This window comes from Giraffa tippelskirchi, chromosome X (assembly GCF_054371585.1).
Source record: "Giraffa tippelskirchi isolate mGirTip1 chromosome X, T2T-mGirTip1v1.2.pri, whole genome shotgun sequence".
NCBI classification, from domain to species: domain Eukaryota; kingdom Metazoa; phylum Chordata; class Mammalia; order Artiodactyla; family Giraffidae; genus Giraffa; species Giraffa tippelskirchi.
In genome coordinates this window covers 82,806,263-82,825,557 of record NC_137289.1, presented here as the reverse complement: position 1 = coordinate 82,825,557, position 19,295 = coordinate 82,806,263, and the positions used below count along the sequence as shown (strand labels likewise).

The 19,295-nt window shown below is 36.3% G+C and overlaps 1 protein-coding gene and 1 long non-coding RNA gene across 17 annotated transcripts in view; both read right to left on the bottom strand.

Moving 5' to 3' along the window:
* Positions 1-19,295, bottom strand: part of ATRX (ATRX chromatin remodeler) — a 280,028-nt gene that overhangs the window by 250,165 nt on the left and 10,568 nt on the right. For 9 of the 16 annotated variants that reach the window (XM_081563568.1, XM_081563581.1, XM_081563575.1 and 6 more), the window contains exon 3: positions 1,611-1,716. The exons of the other annotated variants lie outside the window; for them this stretch is intronic. In XM_081563568.1, coding sequence (XP_081419694.1) covers positions 1,611-1,642 — 32 coding nt within the window. In that variant the 5' untranslated portion in view covers positions 1,643-1,716. The remainder of the gene's footprint in view (positions 1-1,610; positions 1,717-19,295) is intronic. 16 annotated transcript variants of the gene reach the window in all.
* On the bottom strand, positions 3,719-5,356 carry LOC145535242 (uncharacterized). Its single transcript, XR_014075337.1, has 2 exons — positions 4,601-5,356; positions 3,719-4,220 (listed from the first exon to the last, which is right to left on the bottom strand). It is a non-coding gene; the product is annotated as an uncharacterized LOC145535242 (long non-coding RNA).

The following is a 19,295-nucleotide window of genomic DNA, read 5'->3' as shown; positions in this document are numbered from 1 at the left end:
GAGATGACAGGTAATATCTAGCACTGACACCATAGAATAATCATCTTATAAAACAAATTTTATTTTCCTGAAAACAGAATCCAAAATGCACTACAACAAACAAGGCATTAGTAAAATACAAGACCTTCTCTTTGAGTCCCAAAACAAGTTATATTAAAAGTACAAAGGTAATTCAGGTTAGCTTTACAAATACCTCTTGTCTAAAAAACTTCCATTTAAACTCTTCCCAAACTGACATAAAGACTTTTAAACATAAATCAGTCAGACTTCACTTTTTATTCATGAGTAATAAGATTCACTTATTTCATTTTATAATATTTACCAAATGCTGAATATATTTATTCTGAGTACTTAGTACTGCAATAAAAAACAAATACATAAGACATGACCTTAAGGAATTCAAACTCTAATGGCAAAAAATAGCTGTTAAATATCCCAGGAATAATCTATGGAAGAAAGGTGAAACATGTTTATAACTGTGAATTTCCTGATACTTTTAAATCTCTAGTATGTGTAATTATTTTCCACCTAATTTTTATGTAGGTTCCTTTTACAGTTAAAACTCTTAACCTTGTTCCCAACACCCACTAACCTCTGTTTTAAAAAGCAAATTTTGCTAGAGAATCAGGAATTTCCTGATGGACACCTTGGAAAGCAAACACTGAACCATGGATGTTTCCTGTATTCAAAGAGAAAAGTATAATACTTTTATACAGAATCAAGGGAAAATAAAGAGCAGTTGAGGATGAGAAATATGCATAAATATTTGAAAAGCTTAAATTTATTCCACTCAATGTACATCTATTTAAATTCAATATATTCTATTCACTGTAACAGAAAAATAAGTACAAGTGTCACTGTATTTTCTAACAAAAGCATACTAAGATCTTTCAAAAGAAGAAACCTTTGGAGGTTTTTATCAAGATGAAGTATATTTTATCTCAAAGGGAATGAATTTAGATTTAAATAGGATAAAATACAAACTATCCTCTGATAAAGCAGAAATGTAATTTTACTTTGCCCATTGTAACAAAACCTATTTTCCCCTAGAATTTGAATCAGAGTGACTCTATATCCCTATATATTGTATCGCAAACAATACTGAAACTTAGTTTAAATAAAATTCTCTTTTCTCTTTTGGTAAAGAGGAAAGAGGAGAAAAACAAAATTTAGGTTTTCTGAGAAAAGACAAAGCCACATACACATTCCTGTATCTGTAACTAAATATTCAGCGCTTTAACAAAATTCATCTACAATCTACTAGGGCAATCATTTAGTTTGTGGACCCCTACTCAATTTTGGGGGAGTTATAGCAAATCTCTCCAGATAAAGTATATAGCTTATGTTCCTAATCAATAAAAATGGAATTAGATAAAATCTACAATGCAAGCACTAGCTAAAAGGCGTTTTTATAACTGCTGATTAAGGTCTGAGATAGCATTAACTTTCTTACAAGAGCAAAGCTATCATTCCAGAAGCAAAAGATATATAACCAGATGAGATCATCTTTGAAAACACAGTGTTTGGCTTATCATTAGAATGTAATGAACTCAATACTCCAGGTGATAGATACCTGAGGAGGAAGGTATGAAAAATCAGAATCAACTTACATGGTAACTTCTCTATTTTTTGATATGTACATCAAAACTATTCATAGTTCTTTTCATGAAATTGATACCTAATCAATTCTGTCTCCAGCTATTAAACGCATCCACTCTGAAAAACAGAAAAGGAAGAGATAAAGCAACTCAATTTTATTAAGTGTTTACACTATGCTAGACAGCTGATAAAGATTTTCATGTAGGTATTACCATGTTCACTGCATAAGTGAAAAAACAACTTGGTTGTTGGGTAACTTTTCAAAGGTTACAGAACTGGCTTTGAACCCAAATCTAACCTTTTATCAGGTAATTCAAAATGAAACTAATTTAAGACCAGAGCTCAAATCATCTAAATTTTATTACAAAGGATTGAAGATTAATCCATTTTCCACTATTTCCTTTCCCCAAGAGTAGGAAACATCAAACGCAAAAAGACTTCTTACTGAAGTTAAATGACAATTTCTAATTCTTGGAAAAGTTTCTCTAATACTGAAAAAACAACAGGTAAAGAATAATATAGTTTAGGTCCATTTGTACCTTAAGGAAAGCCTGATATTTAATATTTAAAATGGAAACAATTACAGCACATTTAGTCACTCTCTCTAGCCTATAATATTATTCCAGGTGTGGAAGTTTTAGCTTATTGTTGCTAAGGACACCCTCCACATCCTCTATCCCTAGTAAGTCCACTAGAGAAAATGGAATATAAAGAAGTGCGAAGTACACAATATGTCAGCTAATGTTAGCATACATGTTGGGGTATTTTTTTAACAAAATTGAATGGTTACTTTACTGTTTTGCAACCTTTCCTCTCCATTAATATACAGTGAATACTCTTCTGCATTATTATTTTCTAAAACAATTTTTAATGTCAGTATAGTATCCCATCATGTAAAGAAAGATGCCAGAAGCTTTTTCTCAAGCTAACAGCACTTAAAAAGGTACATATGCTTTTGTTGCAAGAACTGTAGCTGCCTACTAATAGGGTCTATATTATGGCTGCTAAATTTTAAAATCAATTTTTATTTCCTCAGAACATAAGTAGTACAGAAAAAAGGGCTATGTGTACTGACTATTACAAAAGATTCACTAAGAGAAACTTAAAAAATTACCAGTGCTTGCTTAAGTTGTTAATTTAAGGGTTAAGTTACAATTGTCTATAAAAACACATTGGCCAGGATGAAGAAATATAGAGTAAGAAAATTCTGAAATTGCCAGTGGAAGTGTAAATTAGTAAAACCATTATTGATACCAATTTGGCAATTAACTTATAATAAAAAATAAAACTGACCTCCTAAAGAAGCTCTAGCACATGTGCAGAGAAACATTTAAGAATGTTCTCAGTAACATTTTTTAATAGTACCAAATTAGAAAAACATTCTAAATATCCACCAATGGTATACAGATAAATTGTAGTATACCCATTCAACTCAAAACTAATGAAATGAAAAACGAGCAATCTAGATCAGTGTTGTTCAACAGAGATAAAATGTAAGTCAGAAATATAATTTAAAATTTTCTGGAGCCATTTTGGAGAAGGAAATCGCAACCCACTCCAGTATTCTTGCCTGGAGAAACCCAGGGACAGAGGAGCCTGGTGGGCTGCCGTCTACGGGGTCGTACAGAATCGGACATGACTGAAGCGACTTAGCAGCAGAAGCCACATTTTAAAAAATGCAGGTGAAATTAATTTTAATCTTATTTAGTCCAATATATCCAAATTATCATTTCAATATGTAATATAAAATAATTAGTAATGAGATATTTTACTTTTTTTCCATAAGTCTTTAAAATCCTGTGTGCAAATACACTTCCAGCACATCTCAATGCACACTGGCCACACTTCAGGTGCTCAATAGCCACAGACAGTTAATGGCTATTGTACTGAACAGTGCATATCTAAAGCTACCTCAAAATCCCCAAAATACTGAACCAAAAAAACAAAGTTGCGAAATCATATGTGCTATATGCTATCACTCAAATAATCTATAAAGCTAAAAACTTCTAAATAATGTTTCTGCTTAGGGATATGTAGAAACTTATCTACATATATGTATACATATAAATTACACAGAAAATATTTAAAATTCGAGGAGACCTCACGTCCACCTTTAATGTTTTATTTCTTTTTTTTTGTTTGGCTGTTTGTTTTTTTTTTTAAAGAAATCTGAAGCAAACATGACAGAAGATTTCATAAAGTAATGTAATAGATGCAGAGGTATTCATTCATACTATACTCTTATCTGAAATGTTTCCAAATTATAATTAATTTGGAATATGCATGTTCCGAAACTCTCTTTTCTTATTTCTATTTACATTCAATCACTTAAGTCTGAAATATGCTAATGAAGTATTTAGAATGTAAACGTCATACTTCACTTTGATATACACAGAGTAAAAACATCCTTCTGTCCTTTATGTAGTAAGTTTGATAACAAATGGTAAAGAAAAACTTCAACAAATTTAAGGTATGAATTGATAAAATTATCTCATTTATTTGCTCAATAGCATTTACTATATAGCTATTGAGTATGTGTTCAGTTGTGTCCAACTCTTTGCAAACCTATGGATTGTGGCCCTCCAGGCTCCTCTGTCTGTGGAGTTCTCCAGGCAAGAATACTGGAGCAGGTTGCCATTTCCGATTTCAAGGGATATTCCCAACCCAGGGATCAAACCAGCATACCCTGCATCTTTGGCAGGCGAATTTGCCATTGCACCACCTAGGAAGCCCCACCCCCGTGGCTATTATGAACATTCAAAAAGTTCATACTGTGGTAAATAGATTTTTCTGTCACAAGTCATGTAGTCATATGGAGAACAAACAATATTTACACACTTTACAGAATACCAAGATCAAAGAAAAAGAGCTAAACACTAAAACAGTGACTTATGGCCCTCAGTGTGTGCTCAGTCACTTGAGTCATGTCCGACTCTCAGTGACCCCATGGACTGTAGCCCACCAGACTCCTCTGTCCATGGGATTCTCCAGGCAAGCATACTAGAGTGGGTTGCTGTGCCCTCCTCCAGGTGACGTGGCTCTGACAATAACTGTTAAATGGAAAATTTTAAAAGAGATTACTAAAATTACATATTAGTTTAATGTACCACAATGGGACACACAATTATTTCCTAAAATAATTTTTTTTAAAGCCCAGTGAAAACACATATGCAAAATTCTCATTATTCATGCTACTTTAGTTTTGGTTAAATATGAATTACTGGTACATAACCTAAATATTCTAATAAAGATTCATGGTATACGAAAGCAAAGTTCAAAATGAGAAGCACTGAAACCACAGAGACTATGAGCGGCCACAACTGAGAACTTCAGATCATTCACAAAAATAAAGTTTACACAAAAAGAAATCTGAAGAAGAAAAAAAAACAGTTGAAAAAACAGCTTTAAAAATTGAACTTCAATTATACCGATTGTTGGAATTTACTTGGAAATGACTAAAAAAACCAAGATGGATTGCTGCATGAGAGTTAGATACATGGATAAATATGTGATAAAACAAGTGTAGTAAAATGTTAAAGGTATAATCTAGGTGGTGAATATATGTAAAATCATTCCTGAAAGTGTGAAATATTTCAGAAGAAAATGTTGAAAATTTTATACCTTAATAATGTGAGAGCATACTAGCTTCTAAGCTTCAAGTATACGGATGGACTCCAAACATCTAAAACACTATCACCTAACAGAAGTCAGGAAGGCAACCTGATTTTTGTATTAGCATCAAAAGAAAAATGCATCCATTTGTCCTTTTGCAAATAATAGCTGGTTTCAGGTAAATACATCATAGTATAGTTTTTTTTTTAAAAAAAACCCTTTAAAAACAAGGGTTTGTAGAGAGAAGAAATAAATTTTTTTAAATTGATAAAAAACATTAATAAATAAAAACAAAAAAAAAAATTAAAAAAAAAAAATACTTCAATACAATAATGTGACATCCGGAATTTGCTTAAAACTAATCCATTGAGGGGGTACTTAGGTCAGTATGTATTAAACAGAAATAGAAAATTCAACTAACCATGAGATGAAAACTATTGAAGATGGTATCACATACTTAGATGGTTCTATTTTATTCCTTTTGAATATGCTTGCAACTGTCCAGAATAAAAGAAGTTAAACATATAGAGACTATTACCTTAATACCCAGTTCAGGGTCATACCTTAGACTAGTAGACAATAAGGACTCAAATTTCTATATAAGTATTTACAACATTACTAATAAGTACATCAATTATACTTCAATTAAAAAACAACAGAAAGAAATCTGGAGTTTAAACTCATTTCTGGTTATACACAATTAAAAATGGATTAATGCTTATTTATGAATTCACTTCAAAAACACATCCAAGGTATTCATTTAAGTGTCCCTTGCCCTGACACCTCACTAGGTGTTCCTACAGAAGATTCAACCATGTTCAATATACACACATGCTGATATAAACAAAAAACATAGCTAACATTTACTGAGTATCTATTATTTCCCAAGCGCTATTTCTAAATGCTTATTATGCATGATCTCATTTATCCTCAGAACCACTTCAAATATGTACTATTATCTCCATTTCTCCTTCATAGATCATAGCCTTGTCATAGCAAAGGGGCTTGCATAACTCAATGAAGCTACAAGCCATGCTGTTCAGGGCAAGTATGGACAGTATTAAAAGGGGAAAAAGTATGACACAGGAAGATGAGCCCCGTAAGTCAGAAGCTGTTCAGTATGCTACTGGGGAAGAGTGGAGGAAAATTACTAATAGCTCCACAAAGAATGAAATGGCTGAGCAAAAGCAGAAACGATGTTCAGTTATGGATGGGTCTGGTGGTGAAAGTAAAGTTCCATGCTATAAACAATATTGCATAGGCACATAGAATGTTAGGTACATGAATCAAGGTAAATTGGATGTGGTCAAGCAGAAGATGGCAAGATTGAACAACAACATCTTAGGAATCAGTGAATTAAAATGGAAAGAGAATGGGCAAATTTAATTCAGATGACCAGGACTTTTCTGGTGGTCCAGTGGTTAAGAATCCACAATGCAGGGAACATGGGTTCAATCCCTTGTCTAGGAACTAAGATCCCACATGCCTTGGGACAACTAAATCCATGTGCCACAACGGAGAACTAGCATGTGGCAATTAAGACTCAATCCAACCAAATAAATAAATATTTTTTAATTCAGTTTTTGTTTGAAATGACCATTATTGTATCTACAGCTATGGGCAAGAATCCCTTAGAAGAAATGCAGTAGCCCTCATAGTCAGCAGAAGAGTCTGAAATGCAGTACTTAAATGCAATCTCCAAAACAACAAAATGATCTCTGTTTGTTTCCAAAGCAAACCATTAAACATCACAGTAATCCAAGTCTGTACCTCAACCACTAATGCCAAAGAAGCTGAAGTCGACCAGTTCTATGAAGAACTACAAGACTTTCTAGAACTAACACCAAAAAATGATGCCTTTTCATCACAGTGGATTGGAATAGAAAAGCAGGAAGTCAAGAGATACTCAGAAAAACAGGCAAGTTTGGCCTTGGAGTGCAAAGTGAAGCAGTGCAAAGTGAAAAGCTAACAGAGTTTTATCAAGAGAACATGCTGTCATAGCAAACACCCTTTTCCAAGAACTCAAAAGATGACTTTCACATGGACATCACCAAATGGTCAATATCGAAATCAGACTGACTATATTCTTTGCAGACAAAGATGGAGAAGCTCTATACAGTCAGCAAAAACAAGAACTGGAGCTAACAATGGCTCGGATCATGAGCTCCTTACTGCAAAATTCAGGGTTAACTTGATAAAAGTAGTGAAAACCACTAGGCCATTCAGGTGTGACCTAAATCAAATCCCTTACAACTACACAGTGGAGGTGATTAAAATACATTCAAGGGGTTAGATCTGGTAGACAGAGTGCCTAAAGAACTATGGATGGAGGTTCGTAACATTGTACAGGAGGTGGTAACCAAAATTATCCCAAAGAAAAAGAAATGTGAGAAGGCAAAGTGGTTGTCTGAGGAGGCTTTACAAATAGCTCAGGAAAGAAGAGAAGTGAAAGGGAAGGGAGAAAGGGAAAGACATACCCAACTGAATGCAAAGTTTCAGAGTATAGCAAGGAGAGATAAGAAAGCCTTCTTAAATGAATAATGCAAAGAAATAGAGGAAAAAAAGAAAATGGAAAAGACTAGATATCTCTTCAAGAAAATTGGAGATATCCAGGGAACATTTCATGCAAGGATGGGCATGATAAAGGACAGAAACAGTAAGGACCTAAGGGAAGCAGAGGAAATTAAAAACAGGTGGCAACCATGGAATGTTGACAGTTATCTGAAACACTTTAAACTCCCTCACTGAATTCCTGTCTTGTCCCTAGGAATCATATGACCAAGAAGCCACAGTCACCCACCACAAATTTCCCCAAGAGGTGGAGTGATGCCAGAAGGAAGAGAGTAAATGGTGCCTTTGTATTCTCAGAGTCACCAGAATGAGGAAATAATTGAACTGGTTGTGTAGCGTTAAATGTATAAAACGCCATTTTTTTTTGTTTTTCTGGTTTCCAATGTTTCTGCTGTGTAGATGAATAAAATGATATCTGCAAATTTATTTGAAAATCCCAGAAGGAAGGTACTTTTCAAATACAGTATTCTTCTTAACCAATAAACTTAACTGTTTTTATAGCAAAAAAAAAAAAAAAGTGTCAAGAATACAGAGGAGAATACAGAATATATATACAGAAAAAAGGTCTTAATGACCCAGATAACCACAACGGTGTGACCACTCACCTAGAGCCGGACATACTGCAGTGTGAAGTCAAGTGGGCCTTAGGAAGTTTTACTATGACAAAGCTAGTGGAGGTGATGGAATTCCAGCTGAGCTATTTCAAATCCTAAAAATGGATGCTGTTAAAGTGCTGCACTCAATTATGTAAGCAAATTTGGAAAACTCAGCAGTGGCCACAGGACTGGAAAAGGTCAGTTTTCACTCCAATCCTAAATAAGGGTAATGCCAAAAAATTTTCAAACTACCATACAACTGTGCTCATTTCCCATGCCAACAAGGTTATGCTCAAAATTCTTCAAGCCAGGCTTCACCAGCATGTGATCCAAGAACTTCCAGATGTACAAGTTGGGTTTTGAAGAGGCAGAGGAACTAGAAGATCAAATTGCCAACATTCATTGGATCATGGAGAAAGCAAGGGAGTTCCAGAAAAGTATCTACTTCTGCTTCATTGACTACACTGAAGCCTTTGACTGTGTGGATCACAACAAACTGTAGAAAATTCTTAAAGAGTTGGGAATACCAGACCACCTTACCTGTCTCCTGAGAAACCTGTATATGGGTCAAGAAGCAACCGTTAGAACTGGACATGGAACAGTGGACTGGTTCAAAATTGGAAAATGAGTACAACGAGTCTGTATATTGTCACCAGCTTATTTAACTTCTGTACAGAGTACATCATGCAAAATGCCGGGCTGGATGAATCACAGCTGGAATCAAGATGCTGGGAGAAGTATCAACAACCTCAGATATGCAGATGATACCACTCTAATGGCAGAAAGTGAAGAGTAACTAAAGAGCCTCTTGATGAGGGTGAAAGAGGAGAGTGAAAAAGCTAGCTTGAAAATCAACATTTAAAAAACTAGCATCATGGCATCTGGTCCCTTCACTTCATGGCAAATAGAAGGGGGAAAAAATGGAAACAGTGAGTTTTTATTTTCTTAGTCACTGCAGACCGTGACTACAGTCATGAAATTAAAAGACACTTACTCCTTGGAAGAAAAGCTTTGACAAACCTGTACATGCATGGTAAGTCACTTCAGTCATGCTGGACTCTGAGACCCCATGGACTCTAGCCCGCCAGGCCCCTCTGTCCATAGGATTCTCTAGGTAAGAATAGTAGAGTGTGTTACTGTGCCCTCCTCCAGGGGATCTTCCTGACCCAGGGATCGAACCCAGGTCTCTTATGTCTCCTGCATTAGCAGGTGCATTTTTTACCACTAGTGCCACCTGGAAGCCCTAGACAGCAAATTGAATAGCAGAGACATCACTTTGCCGACAAAGGTCTATACAATCAAAGCTGCTATGGTTTTTTCAGTAGTCATGTATGGCTGTGAGGGTTGGACCATAAAGAAGGCTGAGTGCTGAAGAATTGATGCTTTCGAATTGTGGTGCTGGAGAAGACTCTTGAGAGTTCCCTTGATTGCAAAGAGATCAAACCAGTCAATCCTAAAGGAAATCAACCCTAAATATTCACTGGAAGGACTGGTGCTGAAGCTGAAGCTCCAATACTTTGGCCTCATGAAGGGAAGAGCCAACTCACTAGAAAAGACTCTGATGCCAGGAAAAATTGAAGGCAAAAGGAGAAGGGGATGGCAGAGGATGAGATGGTTAGATAGTATCACTGACTCAACGGACATGAATTTGAGCAAACTCTGGGAGATAGTGAAGGGCAGGGGAGCCTGGCATGCTGCAGTCCATGGGGTCGCAAAGAGTCAGACACTACTTAGTGACTGAACAACAAACAGCTGATTTACAATACTGTGTTAGTTTAGGGTACACAGCATAGTGATTCAGTATTTCTGCAGATTATATTCAATTATAGCTTATTACACGATAATGGATACAATTCCCTGTGCTATATAGTATATCTTTGTTATCTATTTTAAATAATGTAGTTTGTATCTGTTAATCCCATACTCTTAATTGGTAACAACTAGTTTGTTTTCTGTTTGAATCTGCTTTCTCTTTTGCTATATACATTAGTTTGTATTATTATTTTTTAGAATTCACATATAAACAATATCACATAGTATTTGTCTCTGACTTATTTCACTAAGCATCACATTATGTAGGTCCATCCAAGTTGCTGCAAATGGCCATATTTCAACCTTTTACATGGTTGAATAATATTTCATCACACACACACATATCTTCTTAACAGAACAGTCTGCTGATGTGCACTTTCATCTTTTTTCTAGAATATATACTCAAAGGTGGAACTGCTGGATGATAGTTCTATTTTTAGTTTTCAAGTAAGCTCAACATGGTTTTCTATAGTTGCTGCATCAATTTACATCCCCATCAACAGTGTACAAGTATTCCCTTTTTAGTGTTATCTTCTTGAGTTTAACCTTCACCATACGCTTTTTACCATTTCATTATTGTTGCTTCAAAAAAGTTGAACATATTACTCTAAAGACTTTAAAGTATTTGTTGGTTTTCTATAATGAAAAGACAAAAAATCAAACAGAATAGCATGAAAAGCCTTTTCAAATCTGACCCCAACTCCCTTCCTTTTCTTCAAGTCTACATTCCATATCCTCTCCAATCACACAATTTCTTTCTGCTCTCAAGGCTCAAGTAAGAGCCCTTTTACCAAGTCTCTAGACTTCCTACCACCTAGAACATCTCCCTTCCTAAATAACATAACTATCTAGCCTTAAGACCCAACTCCATGGCAATTTTTACTGTTCTTCCACATTTATTGGTTCATATCCATACTTAACCATATCATAGAGTATTTCAGCCATTTATTCCTCCCCATAGCTCAGTATTAATTATCTGTGAATCCCTATCATCTAAAATAGTAGTTCTCAAATGGGAGGACTGTGTCTCCCCCATACCACCACCTCCCAGGGGGACTATCTGACAACATCTTTAAACATTTTTGCTTGTCACAACTGGTGGAGGGTGGGGAGGAGGGTGTTGTTACTTGTATCTATTGGTAGAGGCCAGAGAGTCAAAGCACACACAGGACAGCCTCCCACACAAATAATTACCTGGACCAAAATGTCTATAATGCCAAGCTTGAGAAATGTTGATCTAAAACAATGCTTGGCTCACAGTAGGCCTTTAAAGTGTTTATCAAAATAGAATTAAACACCAATCAAAGCATTCAGAAACACAAGAAAGATACATAACATGGATCAGTACAAGAATAACCAAGATAGTACAAAAAATGTGGGCATTCATGCCCTAGCAGATATCAAGACTTCATAAAAAGCTACACTTATTAAGAAAATGTGGCAGGAGGGATAAATTAGGAGTCTGGGATTAATATATACACACTACTATAGCACAGGGAACTACACTCAATATTTTGCAATAACCCATATGGGAAAAGAATCTGAAAATAAATATAGATAGATAACTGAATCATTTTGTTATACACCTGAAACCAATACAACACTGTAAATCAACTATCTATCTGTCCTTGCTCATGCTCAGTCATATTCAAATCTTTTTCGATCCCACCAGGCTCCTCTGTCCATGGGATTTCCCAGGCAAGAATACTGGAGTGGGTTGCCATTCCCTTCTCTCGGAGATCTTTCTGTCCGAGAGATCGAACCCACATCTCCTGCGTCTCCTGCAATGCAGGCAGATTCTTTACCCGCTGAGCTATTAGAGAAGCCCAACACTTCAATTAAAAAAAAAAATATTTTCAAAGAAGATGTGCCATTGAATAGGGATTAAAACAAACAGACCAAGAACAACATTATACACAATGGTGGAGTGAGTAACTCCAAAATTCTGTCCCTCCACTATGGCAACAATTATGCTGGTAAAAACTGTCATCAGAATCACTTTTTTGGAACTCTAGAATCTTGTAATCAAAACATTACAACCACCAGGGGAGCACTTAATAGAAAAAGCTGCTAAACTTTGAAATGAGAGCACTGTGTTATTTTATTTTATGCACCTACCATGCCTCACTCCTCAGCTAGGTGGTGGCCATGAAGACAGTGGCCTACAATTCTAGCACAACCTGCAGATGTCAAAAGGAGTAATACGGCCCTCATTCTTAAAAAAATGGTAGTTGTGTGTTCTCACCTGTTTGGTGGTTAGCTGGCATACTGCATCACAGGTTTCCCTTCCTTTCACCCACCTCAGGAGGAGGAGCAAGTTCCTAAGATGAGCAACCTTTATACAAAGCATTTAAAGGAAAATATACTATCCACAGCCACCTGGGGCAAGGAATAACAAGCAGGCCAGACGCTAGACAGACATAAAAGGATGAGAAGGAAAAAGCTGGATGGAGAAAGACATACATGGAAGGAATAGGGACTCTGAAAAGCTCCTACATATACCAGGGAATTTGGAAGGCCACACACAACCAGGGCTGGACACATGCTCAGAAAGACAGAAGGCCATAAGTGTTCATCTATGGCTGACCTTCGCCTCCACACAATCAGGCAGGGAGGGCTAGGCAAGAGTTGTAAATGAAATGGCCAAGCACTGAGAAGTGCCCCAACACCAAGTCAGTCTCCAAAGACTGAGAGAGTAGTTTTGTCTGCATTTGGGGTTTTGTTTGTAGTTTGTCTGTATTTTTTGCTTTGATGCATTTATGGAAAGTTCAGTCAAACCACTAACTGACGAGTAATCTACCAGAACAAACACTTCAGTGTTCACACATGACAAAGAATAGTCATAATAAAAATAGGTTATAAAATTCCCTAAGCAAAAACTACAATCCATAACAAACATCAAGAACAAATCCTGTGGAGAAGAAAGAATGTTTTCCAAAGTTACCATGTTACAATATTCAAAATGTCCATTTTCAACATAAAGTTACAAGCATGCAAAGAAATAAAGTATGGCCCATTCACAGAGGAAAAAGAAGACAATAACAGAATTGCCCCTAATAAAGCCCAGATGCTGGAATTAGTAGGCAAAGATGTTAAAACAACAGTCCTAAATATACTCACCGAGTTAAAGAAAACCATGAACAAAAAAAAATAAAGGAGGAACTTCCCTAGCAGCCCAATGGTTAAGACTCCACACTCCCAATGCAGGGGCGCAGGTTCAAACCCTGTTCAAGAACTAAGATCCCCACACCTAGTGGCATGGCAAAAAAAGAAGAAGAAAAGAAAAATTAAAGGAAAACAAGTCTTACCGAGGAAAGACTACTCAGAAAAATAACTACAAAACACAACCAAATAAAATTTGGGGACTGAAAAAGTACAATAGTGAAAAACTCACTATAGAGATTGAACAGATGATCTGAATAGGGAGAAGAAAAATTCAGTAAACTTAAATACAGCCCCATTGAGATTACCTAGTATGAGACACTGAAACAAAATAGGATAAAGAAAAATGAAAACAGCATGAGAGACCTTTAAGACACCATCAAGCCTGCCAACACATTCATAATGAGAGTTACAGATAGAGAGGATAGAGAAAAAGGAACAGAAAGAATATTTAAAGAAATAATTGCCAAAAACTTACCAAATTTCATGAAATACATGAATCCAAAAAGCTCAATTAACTCGAAAAAGGAGAAACAGAGATCCACACTGAGACAAAACAAAATTAAACTGTCAAAAGCTAAAGAAAAGCTTGAAATCAACAAGAGAATGATAAGTACAAGGGATTTTCATTAACATAAATAGTTAAATGCCATGAAAACCAGAGAATAGTGAGATAACATTTCACATGCTGTGGAAAAAACTGTCAACCAAGAATTCTATATCTAGTAAAGGTATCTTTGAAAAATACAAAAGAAATGTGCCAAAAAAACAAAAGCTGAGTGAATTCACTGCTGGCATACCTCCCCTCAAGAAATGCTAAAGAGAGTCCATTAGGCTGAAATAAAAGAACACCACAGTGTAACTCAGAGCTATACTACAAAATAAACAACAATGGTGAAAGGCACTACATGGTTAAATGCCAAAGATAGCATTCGGCAAATGGAGGGAGTGGGGGCAATTAGTCAATCTCCCTACTTGAAGTGACAATCAAAAACATTCTAAAGCACTTCCTTGGTGATACAGGGGATAAGAATTTGGCTGTCAGTGCAGGGAACACAAGTTTGATCCCTAGTTCAGGAAAATTCCACATGCCATCGAACAACTAGGCCAGTGTGCCACAACTACTGAGCCCACGCACCTAGACCTGTGCTCTGCAACAAGAGAAGCCACTGCAACAATAAGCCCACACACCACAACTAGAGAGTAGCCCCCACTAGCCACAATCAGAGAAATCATGTGCGTGGCAACAAAGACCAAGCACAACCAAAAATATATAAACAAAGTTTTAAAAATAAAAGAAGAAAGCAGAGAAATAAAACTTCATGACTTTAGATTTGGCAATGATTTCTTGGATGGCACCAAAAATGCGCAAAAATCGATAACTTGGACTTTATTAAAATTCAAAACTTTTGTGTATCAAAGAACACTACTAAGAGAGTGAAAAGGCAATCCATAAAATGGGGGAAAGCATTCACAAATTATATATCTAATAAGGAGCTATTGGAAGAGACTCACTGGAAAAGACCCTGATATGCTGGGAAAGACTGAGGGCAGGAGGAGAAGAGGGTGACACACCATAAGGTGGTTGAATGGCATCATCAACTCAATGGACATGAGTTTGAGCAAGCTCTGGGAGATGGTGAAGGACAGGGAAGCCTGGCATGCTGCAGTCCATGGGGTCACAAAGAGTTGGACAAAACTGAGCGACTGAACAACAACTAAAGAAAAACCATAAAATGTGCAGAAGACTTCAACAGACATTTGTCCAAAAAAGACAAACAAAGGGCCAATAAGCACATGTTAAAAGATGATGGAAACAGTGAGTTTTTACTCACCATATTAGGGAAACACAAAACAAAACCACAATGAGAAAACACTTCACATCCATTAGGATGACTGCTATCAAAAAAAATTTTTAATAAAAGGCATTTTTGGAAAGAATCTAGAGAAATTAGAACCCTTATACATTGCAGATAGGAATGTAAAATAGTGCAGCCACAGAGAAAAACAGTTTGGTAGTTCCCCAAGAGATTAAAGATACAATTCCACTTCAAGGTATATGCCTGAAAGAACTAAAAACAGGGATTCAAACACACATTTATACACTGAAGTTTACATAAGCACAATGCACAATGGCCAAAAGATAAAAGAAACATCCCAAATGCCTATCAACATATAAACAGATAAACTAAATGTGGTACATACATATAATGAATGGGATATTACTCGGCCTTAAAAAGAAATGAAATTCTGACACATGCTGCAAAATGGATAAACCTTAAGGACATTATGCTAAGTGAAATAAGCCAAACAAAAAAGGCCAAATATTGTACAATTCCACTTATTCAGAGGTATCAAGAAGAGTCAAATTCACACAGAAAGTAGAACAGTAGTACCAGGGTTTAAGGGAGAGGGGACTGGGGAATTGTTTAATACATATGGAGTTTTAGTTTGGGATGATGAAAAGATCTGGAGATAGACAGTGGTGATGTTTGTACAACAATGTGATTTATGCAAGGTCACTAAACTGTACACTTAAAAATGGTTAAAATAGTATAGTTTGTCAATTTTACCACAGTTAAATAAATAAAGCCAAAATCTTGAGGTTTTCTTGCAGGTCCTACAAGATCTTCGCCCCTGTTATTTGCTATGGCCTTCCCTCCTACTAAGATCAGTTCAGTTCAGTTGCTCAGTCGTGTCCAACTCTTTGTGACCCCATGAATTGCAGCACGCCAGGCATCCCTGTCCATCACCAACTCCCGGAGTTTACCCAAACCCATGTCCATCAAGTCGGTGATGCCATCCAGCCATCTCATCCTCTGTCGTCCCCTTCTCCTCCTGCCCCCAATCCTTCCCAGCATTAGGGTCTTTTCCAATGAGTCAACTCATTGAGGTGGCCAAAGTATTGGAGTTTCAGCTTCAACATCAGTCCTTCCAATGAACACCCAGGACTGATCTCCTTTAGGATGGACTGGTTGGATCTCCTTGCAGTCCAAGGGACTCTCAAGAGTCTTCTCCAACACCACAGTTCAAAAGCATCAATTCTTCCGCACTCAGCTTTCTTCACTGTCCAACTCTTACATCCATACATGACCACTGGAAAAACCATAGCCTTGACTAGACGGACCTTTGTTGGCAAAGTAATGTCTCTGCTTTTAAATATGCTATCTAGGTTGGTCATAACCTTCCTTCCAAGGAGTAAGCGTCTTTTTGTAAAAAATTTTAATGTTCTACCTTAGGGCATTTGCCCTGGTCAATAACACTGAATACTTAAAATGGAAATGGCATCTTATTTAGTGTTGACTGATTCAATTCCTTCTACTTTTAACATCCATTTTTCAGAAGGTAATCATCAAGATTCAGAGAGACTGAATAAGTTTCCAAAGTAAGTATGGAATTGAGCTAAGATTTTAACAAAGTATTTCTTACCATTAAGCAGTACTGACTTTTATGCTATGACACAGCTACATTCCCCCCCCATAATGCACAGATATTTGCAAATGTGTAGAAGAATCCACAAAACTGTTAATAAACAGTACATAGTAAATTTTATTCACTATTAGTAGAAATTATTTCTCATATTCATCTCCTGTCCCTAATCACACTTTACAGTTTATAATCTAATACTGAAAATGTCTTGGTTGAATCTATTTTTTTATACTGAGTAGTTTGTTGTTCAGTCACTAAGTCATGTCTGACTCTTTGAAACCCCATGAACTGAGGCAAACCAGGCCTCCCTGTCCTTCATCATCTCCCAGAGTTTGTTCAAATTCATGTCCATTGAGTCAGTGATGCCATCCAACCATCTCATCCTCTGTCACCCCCTTCTCCTCCTGCCCTCAAACTTTCCCAGCATCAGGGTCTCTTCCAATGAGTTTGTTCTCCACATTAAATAGCCAAAGTATTGGAGCTTCAGCTTCAGCATCAGTCCTTCCAATGAATATTCAGGGTTGATTTCCTTTAGGATTGACGGTTTGATCTCCTTGCAGTCAAAGGTATTCTCACGAGTCTTCTCCAACAACACAGTACAAAAGCAACAATTCTTCAGCACTCAGCCTTCTTTATGGTCCAACTCTAATATCCACACATGACTACTGGAAAAACCATAGCTTTGACTATATGGACCTCTGTCAGCCAAGTGATGTCTCTGCTTTTTAATATGCTGTCTAGGCTTGTCACAGCTTTTCTTCCAAGGAGCAAGTTTAATTTCATGGCTGCAGTCACCATTCACAGTGATTCTGTAGCCCAAGAAAATAAAGTCTGTCACTGTTTCCATTGTTTCACCATCTATTTGCCATGAAGTGATGGAAGTGGATGCCATGATCTTCATTTTCTGAATGTTGAGTTTCAAGCCAGCTTTTTCACTCTCATCTTTTACCTTCATCAAGAAGTCCTATAGTTCTTCTTCACTTTCTGCCATAAGGGTGGTTTCACCTGCAAATCTGAGGTTGTTGTATTTCTCCTGCCAATCTTGATTCCATCTTGTGCTTCATCCAACCTGGCATTTTGCGTGATGTACTCTGCATATAAGTTAAATAAGCAGGGTGACAATATACAGTCTTGACATACTCCTTGCCCAGTTTTGAACCAGTCAGTTGTTCCATGTCCAGTTCTAACTGTTGCTTCTTGACCTGCTTGGTCTTTTTAAACAAGACCAAAACCTTTTTAAACAGATTCCAAATAAGCTTGCTTAAATAAAAAATAAAAAATAAACTAAACCACAGTGAGATATCACTTTAATATATATTACCCCTTGTAGTAGCCATAATTTTTTAAATAAAACAGAAAATAACACGTGCTGCCAAGGATGCGGCAAAATTAAAACTTTCATACACTGTGGTGGAAATGTTAAGATGTGTCACTGTAGAAAACAGTTTGGCTTTCCTCAGTAAGTTAAACAGAGAATAACCATATGGCTCAGCAATTTCTACTCCTTGGTGTATACCCAAGAGATATGAACACACATGTCCAAATAAAAACATATATAGAAATATTCACAGTGGCACTATTTACAATATCCAAAAGGTAAAAACAACCTAAATGCCCATCAACTGATGAACAGGTAAACAAATGTAGGATATCCTAATAAAATATTATTCAGGCATAAAAAAGGAATTAAGTACTGATACATGATTCAATATGGATAAATCTTCATATCGTACGGTTTCTTCTATATGAAAACTTCAGAATACCCAAATCCATTGAGCTAGAAAGAAAGTACATTAGTGTTTGCAAGGGGAATAGAGAAGTAGTATTGGGAGATACATGGTTTCTTTAGGGGGGGTAAAAAATGTTTGGGAATTAGATAATGATGGTTACACAACACTGTACTTAATGTCTCTAAATTATATACTCTTGAGTGTTTAAAATGCTAAAATATTTAAGAAAGAATGGAGGACTGAACAAATTACAGCCTATTGTTTTAAATACAAAGATATAAATGCTCTAATGCAGATAAAAGTTATAAATCTGAGTAATAAAGCAGCAACATTTGAACAAGACCTACATTTTACCTTAATATGTATAAATGGTGATCTCTAAGAAACATTCAAAAATTTTTAATTGTAATAGCCACGTTCATGTGGGCCAAATCAGTAATTCCCACTAGGAACTTCAAGAAATGCTTCATTCTGTTTGGCACAGTGATTAAATAGAGTTCATTTCATCAATATGCCATATTCAATCCCCACTCAAAGGCAGCGTCTTCAAATGGAAATAGAAGGCAAAAAACGTGGTAAGAGCAAGAAAGCAAAGCAAAAAGTTTTATTCTGTTGTGAGAGGTTACAAGAAAAGGGTCTTTAGGAGAGAACTGGCATTCTCTCTCTCTGCAAAAGGAAAAGTTACAATTTTTAAAAGTTTAGATTTTACAGGCAGAAAATCAGAAAATCAGACCTGTTTCCAGATTTCATTCTTCAAGTCAAGTAGCCCTAGCTCCCATCCAGA